Below are 10980 nucleotides of genomic sequence, written 5' to 3'. Positions count from 1 at the left end.
CTCGTGCCCGCCGGCCGCCTCCACTGGTGGGTCGTTTAAGAGTGTGACCGAAGTGCCCAAGGCTTGTGGCAAACGCAGATAGATACATGCAGGAAGGTTAAACCATTCTCTCAGGGATTCGTTTCTCAGTGCGCTGTGTGATAGGCACTGCAATTGCAGTCACTATACGGGGGATTCTCATCAAGTAGTAATAAAGCACTGGTAAGGATTGTCTAAATCATTAAATGGGGTCCCTTTATGTTGCAGGCTTTATATCATCAGCCAAATACTTTTTCCATAAACTATACGGCTTGCATTAAAAGTCAAAGACCTGGCAAGTTGAACGTGCTTTTGGCTAGCTCAGCCCTTGGACCCTAAATTCCTTGCCTTTGCCCATGCAGCGTGAGTGAGTTTCCATGGGAGATCTGGGTCTTCAGGTCAGAGAGGTGACAGACGCACTATAAGGGAGTAGGTTAGAAGGGACAGCAGGAAGAAGTGCTGCATTTCTGCTAGTGACAGTGCTTATGTAGCTGGAGGGTTTAGCCAGGATTATTTTCCCAATCTAACCATTAAAGCAATATTCTCAGAGGTGCGAGATCTCTGCTGCTTGTGATCACCAAGCTTTCTGTATGTACAAACATTGAGGTACTGACTGTAATGACGTGTTTGGACCCCTAGCAAAAAGCTAGGTGTCTCAGATCAGCTGGACACAATCAGTCACTAGCCCAGCTGTTGCCTGCTTTGCACTTCACTCTCAAGTAGCTGTCTCCCAGCTGGCGCTGAGGTCTCTTAAACAACTGACTCCATCTATTCAAACAAACTACCTGGCAGACTGAGGATCCCACTAGGTGGTAGGACAGTTAAGTCCTTGTTACTTCTAGCCAAACCACTTTGGAACTCATGACCATTGTTCCCTAGTGGGCTCAGCACAGCCCAGTGGAGATCCTGGAGACCCTCAGCGCTCCTCAGCAGGTCTGGGGCTTATGCTCCTTGCGCACAGCAAATGAGGCTTGTGACAAACCGGTGAAGAAAGCCATGCAGAAATAAATCTGACTTTTCCATTGTTCCTCATGGGTTTTATCTCATACAGAGCTCAAGCAGGGAGAACAGAGGAATACAAAGCAGCCCTAAGAAGTTTTCTACATCTTGAAATATTCCTCTTTGCATGTATGAAATGTAGAGGTATTTGGTATACACAATGGTAAAGTGCGGTTTAAATCTCTTCTCACCACTGCTGTGTTTTCTTTTTTAATTAATGCAAGTGCAGTTATAATTCTTTGTATGATCACTACTGTATTTATTAATGTGTCATAACTGTGTAGTCTCTCACTATATGGGAGTGATAAAGAAGGTATAATTCAACATCTCTGCTTGTCAAACAGTAGGTCATCGTGGTGCAACTATGAATATGCTGGGATAAAAACTGAGAATAAGCCATCAGCTAATATTTTGATATATGATTCTTACATGGAAGTAGCTGAGCATTATTTAAATAAATTCTCTCACAAAAACTGCAGACCCCTAACAGTGAAACAGGTGGTATATGGCAGCTGACCTATCATTTACAAGCATCTGTTTATTAATAGCATCCACAAAGTGAGTATAGGAATACTGATTACTTTTAACATACACGTCAAAATTTATTTTCCTGTATAGTACACATGAAGAAACTTCTATGTGCACAATCCTTTTTGTCTGCTAGGCCCCATTTGGAAGCATATTATGCATGTAAAAGACATATAAGTCATTACTATTCCGTTATGACCTGGACTGAAAGCTGCACAACAGAGAATTGGTCACATCACATCAAAGATCCATATAACCAAATATCATATCTTGGACAGTGCAAACATGTATGATGTTTCCACTGAGCAGTCTCCTTGTCATGAACAATCCTTTGTTCATGGGCTTTCTAAAACAGGAGAAATTTTCTGTATGATTAGTAACTCATGACTTAAAACTAAAATTAGATACAATTCACACTGCAATTAGTGTAAAATGATCTTTGTCTTCAATGACAACCGAATCCAACCTCTGCATTGCTGTACTATCAATGATTTGCAAAATCCTTTTAAAATATGCCACCCTGCAAACTGTTTTGCCACTCATTTCATCCGACATTTCTTTTTAAGCTCAGCTGATGCAGTATTATACCAGAATAATAAGAATAATGGCATATGCCATAGGTGAAGGTAGCTGTATGAGGAATTATAGCAAATAAGCTTTAAAAAAAAAAAAAAAAAAAAAAAAAAAAAGTTTACTTACTCCTTTTTATCTTTCTAAATTAGAACATTCTAATAATCAGTCCTCTACCTTAAAACCTATTTACTCCTTCATTGCCTTCCAGAAAACAAATTGAGCTTTCTTGATTAATAACAACAAAAGACATGCCTCAGCATGTTCACCCACCTCTTACATGGAGCTTCTGATGAAGGGCTGACCCAAAGAAAATTACTGTCTTAATGACATCTGGAAAAGATTGAGGCCAATTTTATACATGTGCAATGTACCTAAATTGTTTTATGCATGCACAATGAAGTTACAGGAGTTTATTTTTATTTCCTTGCTTTTTTTTTTTTTTTTCCTTTTCTTTTAAGTATGCAGTGTGGCTGAGAATGAATAATTACTTCATTACGTTCTAAAATTTGGAGACAACAGTTACCTTTTTGCTTGGTCCTAATACATGTCTTGGCTCTATAAAAGCCCAGGACAGTGTTTTATGCTGATGAAAAAGATGCTATTGCCTGTGCTGCACTCGCTGAAAATGGAAATTGGGATTAATGCATTTTAATACCAGGTTAGCCCTAATAGAAGTTTGATGGTGTCATTTATCAAGCTAATTAAGTATGTACCTAATTTTAGGCACTGAGTGGTTCTATTGACTTCAGTGAGACTAGTCTGTATTTTGAGTTAAGCACGTTTTAAAATATTCTGCTGATTCAGGGCCATAAATCTGTTACTGTATGGATTAAGAGAAAACACTATCATTAATTATTCATTAGCCAAACTAATGGGAGGGTGGTATATCCTGAATATTGGTTAAAGCTGGATAAACTGGCTCAGCGGGAAGTATTCAGAAGCACTTAATTGGCTTTTTACAGGCTCAGCCAAAGTTCATCAGGATTTATGACCTATCTTCAAGATACTAACAAAAAATGAACCACAACTTCAGGGGTGCTTCAGACTGTAACCCTGTCCAAACCCCTAAAGCCCAGGCCTGGAGGCCCCCAAAGAGCTTGGAAGGGGCTTCACTATCTCCTGTCTGTCTGAGTTAAGAGTAATACAGAATTAATAAATTCTTTGGTACCAAAGTTTTTCAGCATGATGTTTCTCCCAACAGCCAGTGTTTGCAGTTCTAGGTATACTGGTCAGAAATACACAGCTGCCTCAGCCTAGAAAGGCTTATTTGACAAGATCTAGAGTATAGTTAGCCCTGATAGCTACTCATCTTTTATATCCAACCTGACTACAAAAGAGCTCTCTCATGCAGCTTAGACTAACAATTCTTTAGACAAAAACCGTACATACATTTGGAAAGAAAAAAAAAAAGTATTTCTGCTTCTGCAACTTGGTTAATCTGCAACCAGATAATAAACAGGCAAATGAGGACTGTAGTGATCATTTGCAAACCCCACATATTATAGATCAAACACATTAATCCTGCTTTTAATTGAGTTGCATTTTAAATCTTCCTGTTTGTCTTTAGTTCTTGTGCAGTGTTTCTTTTAACCTTCTTTCCATACCCTTTCTCTCAATGACAGGTTCATACAGCTCAAGAACAAAGTAAGCACCAGTTTTCCAGGGTGTTTAGCACCCTGCTTAAGGTTCTAAACTCAACATCGGTGAGCAATTAACTCTGTGTATGTGTGTCTGTGGAGTGATTTTTATACCTAGTTTATCACATGAATAATTTGCTAAATTCATCTGTTTTGCATGACTGGTATTTTAATAGAAAAAAAAAATAAAATAAAATCAAAGTTTCTCAGGTTTGCAAAATACTTGTTTAAGTACTACTCCTCTAACCCAAATTTCAGTGTCTGTTTAATGTAAGAGAAGATTCTAAATATATCCAGTGCTGCAACTGTGATGGAAGAGGAAAATTCAATATAGGTCATGACCCAAAAGAGCATTTTAGCATATGCTCCACTTAAAGCATATAAGGAATTCTGTTTCAGTAATGCTCTACCATTTGATTTCCATGGGATCATTTTAACTTCTTGAAACAACGCTTTTATGTGCCCAGATGCTATAAAGGAGGGTGGTGTACAAGAATGGGACTGCAACCCAAACAAGCATGTGTACCACGGATACAAGTTAACTCTGAGTCCCTCTCCACTGTGGTTTCCATCTCTGGTCCTCCATGTCAGCTACTTCAGACTTTCTTAAGCCACCTGTTTTGCACCAGCAGAGTAGGTTATTGACCTTTCCAACCTTGAAAGTAATTCTGAGATACTGCACTTGTTAAAGGAATGCAGATAAGAGGAGGCTATTCAGTATTGCCTCAGTTGGATGAAATTTACCCTTTGCTGAGTGGTCCCAAAAGGCAGCCCATGAACAAATGCAAATGTATAGCATGGGTAGCGGTGTGGTAAAACCTCTCTGCCAGCTCTCTGCCAACTATACAATACAATACACAGGTATTTTGTAGATGTAATACCTGTCAGATGTGTGATGTTCCTATTGGGGATGCTTCTTCCCTCTGGCTACAGTCCAGCAAAGAGACTGTATGGGCAAAAAAAAAGCATTTGATTGTCAGTGTTGGTTAGGTTTCACAAAGCACATAAAATGGCAGCTGCTTTAGGTTGCAGTAACGGTGCATGTCTGTGCATGAATCTCTGATCTCCTACAATAAAGGAGTGCATGTGGGTATTTTCAGGAGCATGACTTCCATAACACAACAATGCCTTTCAGTGGAGAAAACCCTTTGTAAATACCAAAAACATTGGAACATCTTTATCAGCAGTAAAGAAAAAAAGCAAAACTGAGATGAAATAATTTTATATTACAGGGTTTGAGTCTTGTCAAATAAAAGAAACATCAAGGATTCAACAGAAGACGGAAAACATAATAGCTATTTAATTTTCATTGTAAGATCAAACAGTTTTAATCACTTACAAACATGGCTATTTTATTTCAGATACACATGAATAGCTACAATATTAAGCCTGAAAACAGAAATGACAGAAGTAGCAAGACTGCTGGGAGCGGGATATGTGAAATGATCTGCCATAATCAACTAGAGTTTAAAGAACATTTAAAAACAGACACTGGTGGTTTAAGTGGTATACAAAATGCTTTGAAGTTAGGAGGAAGAGAGAAAAATATATGTGTTTTTTTTTTTTTTTTTTTTTTCTATTTTCCATATTCATCTATATATCCCTAATGAGAACAAAAATCTTTGGAGACAAACAGCAGATTAGGTCTGTAATCTAATACATACTTATTATCTTCTTAAGGTGGGGAGAATAAATACACCTTTGTGTCAGAGAGAAAGAAGCTATTTTGGAAAATTAAGAAATAGGTCTTTAATTTTAAAGCGATCATTACTTGGTACATCTGCTATTTATATTCATTGAAACTGTCAAAGAAGATTAGTTAGGATGAATACAATAACCATTAAAAAACTCAGAACAACAGATACATTCTTAGTTCTCTTCCCATTTGGATGTGTAGAACATTGTTCAGAACATTCTGATGGACTACAGTAGAAAAAAAAAAAAAAAAAAGTAGTTCCATCTTAATGCCACCTAGATACAAGGGTGTGCAAAAGTCTTGTCTGTGCTGCTGCAGTAGCTACCACACTTCAGAACAGGGAACAACACAGGGAAACTCTGGAAAGTCTGTTGATGAGTTTCACTATTCCAGCAGTCCTTAAGTGTTAGGAATCACTGCTCTTTCCCTCTGCCTCTTGACTTTCCAGCAAGGCTTTGGATGATGGTACTTCTCCACCTTCTGCTCCTTCATCTAGAAAAAATACAGAATCCAACGTTTATACTACACACACTCTCAGAGCTTTTTAATTGCAGCCAAATATTTGGGTTTACTGATCACCACTATTTAGATTGGCTCATTATTACCACACTCATGGGTGCTTTGGAAAAGAAGATTAACTCAAAAGACAAAGAACTTGCAAAGGCATCATCCAAAAGCAATTTCCTATTGATGCTCATTTCCCTGCTCCTTGCATCTGCTGATCAATGTGCACTTGGTTGTAAGAATCAGATTGGAGATAACTTTTCATTATTATTATTTTTTCTGGTTTATTTCCAAAGTCAGGTTAGAAGATTGCATTCCTCTCAGCATTGCTTGGTTTCAGGTAGATAACATTACAATTTATGAACATGCCAGTTATCTGGCTGACCTTCCTTACCAAGAAATACCATGGAAAATTCATCCGGTTTTCACAAGATGAGGGGATGTGTGTGTGTATATATATTTATTTATTTATTATTTTTTGTTTCCCTTGTATTCTGACTTGGAAGCTCATTCTTCCATACATTACAGTGGAATGATTACATGAGTAGTACAAGTAAAAGCGCCCTAGCATAAGTGATTTATGGTCAAGGTCATCATTAGGACAACAGAATTCAGCTCCAACTCTTTTGATGCTCGATTTCTGTCACTGAGAAATGAGAACTCCTCCTGCCTTGATTTCCTTGCAAAGTGTAATTATTTTCACACTATCTTCAAGTCCCACATGGCATTAACAATGGTAACAAAACAGTTTGTATACACAAATCCAAGACAGACCGTAGCTTTTGCAGGCAAGGAGGGATCTGCTCAGCAAATCTGGTTGTACCATCTTCTGAGTTCTATCCACTTTAATAATCATAATCTAAGGGGTACATTTTCAGCTATTTGCCCTGAAGACTTGCCGTTAAATATCACAAATAGACAAAAGAATTATATATCTTGGTCTCTACATACCACAACAATGCATCAGCTAAAGCTCTTGGCAGAAACTGCTTGATGTTCTCAGCCTGCTCAGTGGTTTGGAGGCTTTAGAGATTTACACTGGTAAATTAAGAAATGAGTTATTTGCCATCCTTCACTATTACATAGCACAGCACTGCTGTGGAAGGGGAGATAGAGCAATCTCCTCTATTCGCTGCTTCTATGTGGGCTTGGATGTCCAATACCAGTGGAGTCTTGCAAACAGGGTAGAGGAAAACATACTTTGCTCAAGGAAATCTAATCTCGTACTCAGCAGCATTTGGGTGTGCAACAAGTGCTAAGCTGCTGAGTGCATCAAGTCAGTCATACATAGTCACCTAGAAAAAAAAATCAGCAAACAAGTTTTTTGCAGAATTTTCCCCTAAAGCAGATTACAGGTGGCCAGTGTGGCCTCTTTGCTCTCAAACTTCTTGCGGACTACTCTTTAACCTTTGGACCACCAGTGACAACAATCAATTGTTTAACGTGGTTCCACTACAGCCTCCTACCAGACCACCTTTGGGAACTATCAGCCCTCCAAAACTAACACATCACCAGAGGTAGTTAGGCTACAGATAGCCTTAATTTCAGAATTAGGCTCTGACAGAAGTAGCTGGTGCCAAAATCTCTCCCATCCGTGTCAATGAGAACATGAATTTGGTGCAACCTTCAGGGTACACAGCAATTTGTATCACACAGACAGGATCCTTGTGTATTCATAAAGAATACATGCATCTTATCTCAACCAGACAAATGGTATTAGCACATTCTGTTCCTGACCTTTCTCTCTGACAGCAAGTAACAGCATTTTAGAAGGAAAGGAAATGTATGATCCAAAGAGTGTTAGCTAAATTTGAAGCAAGATGGAGAGTCCTCCTCGCCATTTCCCACAATCTTCACTGAATCTTTCACAGCAGAAAAAAATAGGGCATGCTTTATATAGCCACATGTTCCATCTTCACTTTTCTCATTTATCCAGCCTTTTTGCTCTGAGCTGGAAGTGGCTTTCATTTTGTTAATAGCTTATTTTTAAAGCCAGAGACAGGCAAAAGAGTTGCTTGTTAGAGCCCAAAATGTTTCCCAAGCAAACAATTTCCCAGTCATAGCATTTGAACTTACAAACAAACTTTCTCTCCATTGACGAGTTCCCCTCATTTTTCTTGCTGGCTGATTGGAAGTTTAACTGACAAGAAAATGAGGCTGTAATTCCCATTCGGTACTTGTAGAATTCCCAATTCCCAACCCCAAAAAGCACCCAAGCAGGGCCCACTCGTCACAGTGTGACTAACTGTGTCCTGTATTCACTTTTTATTATCATTACTGCAGAGTGCTGATAACAGCCGCTGCTCCTTCCGGGCATGCTCTGGTACAGCTATATGCCGACGACAAAAGCAAAGGATAATTCCGTGCTCTAAATTGTTCTCCAAATCCTGGCAGTGCTGGTCCTTGCATTTGTAAGAAAGCATTGGTACATTTTGCTAATACTAATGTAGCTGTGTCATTTCTTTTTCTTTATACATTGGATGAACACCAGAAGAGGATTATTCTGTCTAGAGTGCTTATTATATGTTGTGCTGTAACATTTCTTTTAACAAGGCATTCACTCTTTCATGTTTATTTTTAATCAGGGAAAAAAAAAAAAAAAAAAAAAAAAAGGATCAGAGAGAAATTTTCCATGTTTTAAAAAGTATATAATTTCCAACTACTAAGCTTTCTAGAGACCAAAATGAAACAAACACGAGGCATTTATCTACCACTGCTGTATGTTTTGAGCTTTGTTTAACATGGTTTTGTGCACGTCCCTCATGGTTCACTGCTCTAAACAATACAAAGGTTAGTTATACGTAATGTAGGAATGAATATTTCAGTGGATTGGACTAGCCAGTCCAAGAGCTTTACTTCCACAGCTTCTGACACTAATAACAACAGCAATTCCCATCTGCATCCCCTTTCATAAGGGAAACAGTTCCCTCTTGCTGGAACCTGCTCCCTGTTCACCACGTGCAACCTGTGCCAGGTGGAAGAGCTTTTTGAAATTAAAACAAACAAACAGACAAACAAACATCATATTTGAAAATTAAAGCATTAAACATTAAGTGCCTGTCTATACTTTGGAATGGATTTTCAGTGCTGAAGTCACACACAATTGGGGGAATCTTCGAGATCCCCCCAATTCTTCTCAGTACTGCCCTTCAGCCTAAATATATCTGACCATCTTCGTTGTTATCCCCCCCTCCTTTTTTTATGTCCACCCTCTCCCCTTTATAAGTCCTTATTCCCTTTTTCAAAGGTAATGCCTCTTTCCAGCAGATCCCTTTCAGGTCCTTATTTCTCTCTCCTTCCCACATTCAAAGCCAGGAGGTGGTGATCCAGTCCCTTCGCATTCCTCCTGGAAGTGCTGTTTCTACCTGCCCACCAGCACCACCCTACCTACTGCCCACCCTACCTTCACCACCAGCAGTCCTTTGATGTGCCCAAGATGGGTTTGGATTACAGAACCCCAAAGACATGAGTATAAATGTAATGTTCAGAGCAAAAACAAATTGTAATCAAAGAACCCCCAACAACTTCATGGTGTTTTAGGAGGCTGTAAATTCAACACCCTGCAATTGCTTTAAGCAATATACAAGCAGGACATACAGGACATACATCCTGGAAATCCTTCCTGTAACCTGCTCGGATTCATGGGCCCTCCATTCCTCAGCACAGGCTCACTGTGCTGTCCCTGCACCATTGCAGCTGTTAGAATTGAGGCCACCAGCTGCAGTGGTGTTTGTAAGAGCTGCAAAAGTGACAGGAATGAGAAAGAAAAAATTATTCCAAATCAGGACCTAAAAAAGTAGGGGCTAGCCATGCTCAGAGACAACCTATAATTCTCTTTTCACAGGCATCAGAAATCAGGCTTTTCTTCAGTCCAGTCTGAGCAGTGAAAAGAATCTGACAATCTCTCTGAAAGTAAAAAGACAAACAAAACAAAACAGAACAAAAACAAAACTTCAAATGCAAAGCCAGCATCAATTAGACCCATGTTCATTAACAGAGCACTTACCAACCTAAAGAAAAGTGGCAAAACACAACACTGCTGTCAGACAGCAATGTCCAAAGCTTAGTAGCAGCAGTAAATCAGTGCAAACCCTACTCTTAATCTAAACGTCTGAGTTAGGATGACAGCTGTAATCAGATCAGCAGCACAGCTTACTGTCTTGTGCTATGTTATCTCAGTGCAGGAGGAGACCCTAATTTATAGCTGGTGTGGTGGTTTTCCACTCTACCCAGCAATGTATTGTTTCTCCCTTTCTTCAGTGGAACTGGAATTCAGTTTCCAGCACCCTTCCACAACCTACTGCACAGAGAATCTGTGGGTGGATGTGGCAGACTCAGTCTGGGTTAAAATTAACTTGTCTTGTTAGGAGGTACAAGCGGTAACTGCTTTAGAAGGTTGAACTTAATCCTGAATGAAGACAGAGAGATTAGTATTGACATCAAAATTGCATGATGGCAGAATGCATAGAAATGCCTGCTTCTGGGATGTGCAGGCATTACCTTCTGAAACGGAGAGCTCGGCCAGTTTGTGTGGCAGGTCTGAAGTCCCAGCACCGGCAGGAGAGCCCAAGATATCTGGCAAGGCGTTCCGGCGGCCCGACCTTCCTGATGCTGCAAAATCTGTGACCAGAGGCTCCACATCAGTCATTGCTGACTCCTTTCCTCATAGCAACATCTGCTCAAAAACATGAGAAGAAAACAGCTACAGCCTGGCAAAACGAAACAAAACAATGATGAAATCAGTCTGCTTCTTCGGGATGGACACTAATCAAACATGCTGCTCAACAAAATCACAGCCACAGGCTTTGCCCCAGTGAGTCTGTTGTTAGTAAAGCCACATACCTCAATGTTGGGTGCTGAAGCTGTATGTGCCTGTGCATTTCCTTATGTTGCCATTTGCACACCCGAGGAGCACAATGCACAGCTCTTGACCTACAGAAAACCTGCGAATAAAGTCAGCAACAGACCTTTCTGCCAGCCACTTGTATGCATTTTTATGACCTGAGCTCTCTTTATAAGTGGTTT

At 39.6% G+C, this 10980-nt stretch overlaps 1 protein-coding gene across 5 annotated transcripts in view; it reads right to left on the bottom strand.

The window, feature by feature from the left end:
• Positions 1–4890: 4890 nt before the first annotated feature.
• PKIB (cAMP-dependent protein kinase inhibitor beta) overlaps positions 4891–10980 on the bottom strand; it is a 56278-nt gene continuing 50188 nt past the window's right edge. For 4 of the 5 annotated variants that reach the window (XM_082756475.1, XM_082756477.1, XM_082756479.1 and 1 more), the window contains exons 2-3: positions 10456–10630; positions 4891–5943 (exon numbers count right to left, since the gene is read on the bottom strand). In XM_082756475.1, the coding sequence (XP_082612601.1) occupies positions 5858–5943; positions 10456–10603 (234 nt within the window). In that variant the 5' untranslated portion in view covers positions 10604–10630 and the 3' untranslated portion in view covers positions 4891–5857. Of the gene's footprint in view, positions 5944–10455; positions 10631–10797; positions 10930–10980 lie in introns of those variants that run through there. The other variant, XM_082756476.1, reaches the window with a different exon arrangement.

Source organism: Aythya marila (assembly GCF_965140915.1).
Source record: "Aythya marila genome assembly, chromosome: 3".
NCBI lineage: Eukaryota > Metazoa > Chordata > Aves > Anseriformes > Anatidae > Aythya > Aythya marila.
The sequence above is the reverse complement of the archived record's forward strand: the minus strand, read 5'-3'. Positions and strand labels throughout refer to the sequence as shown.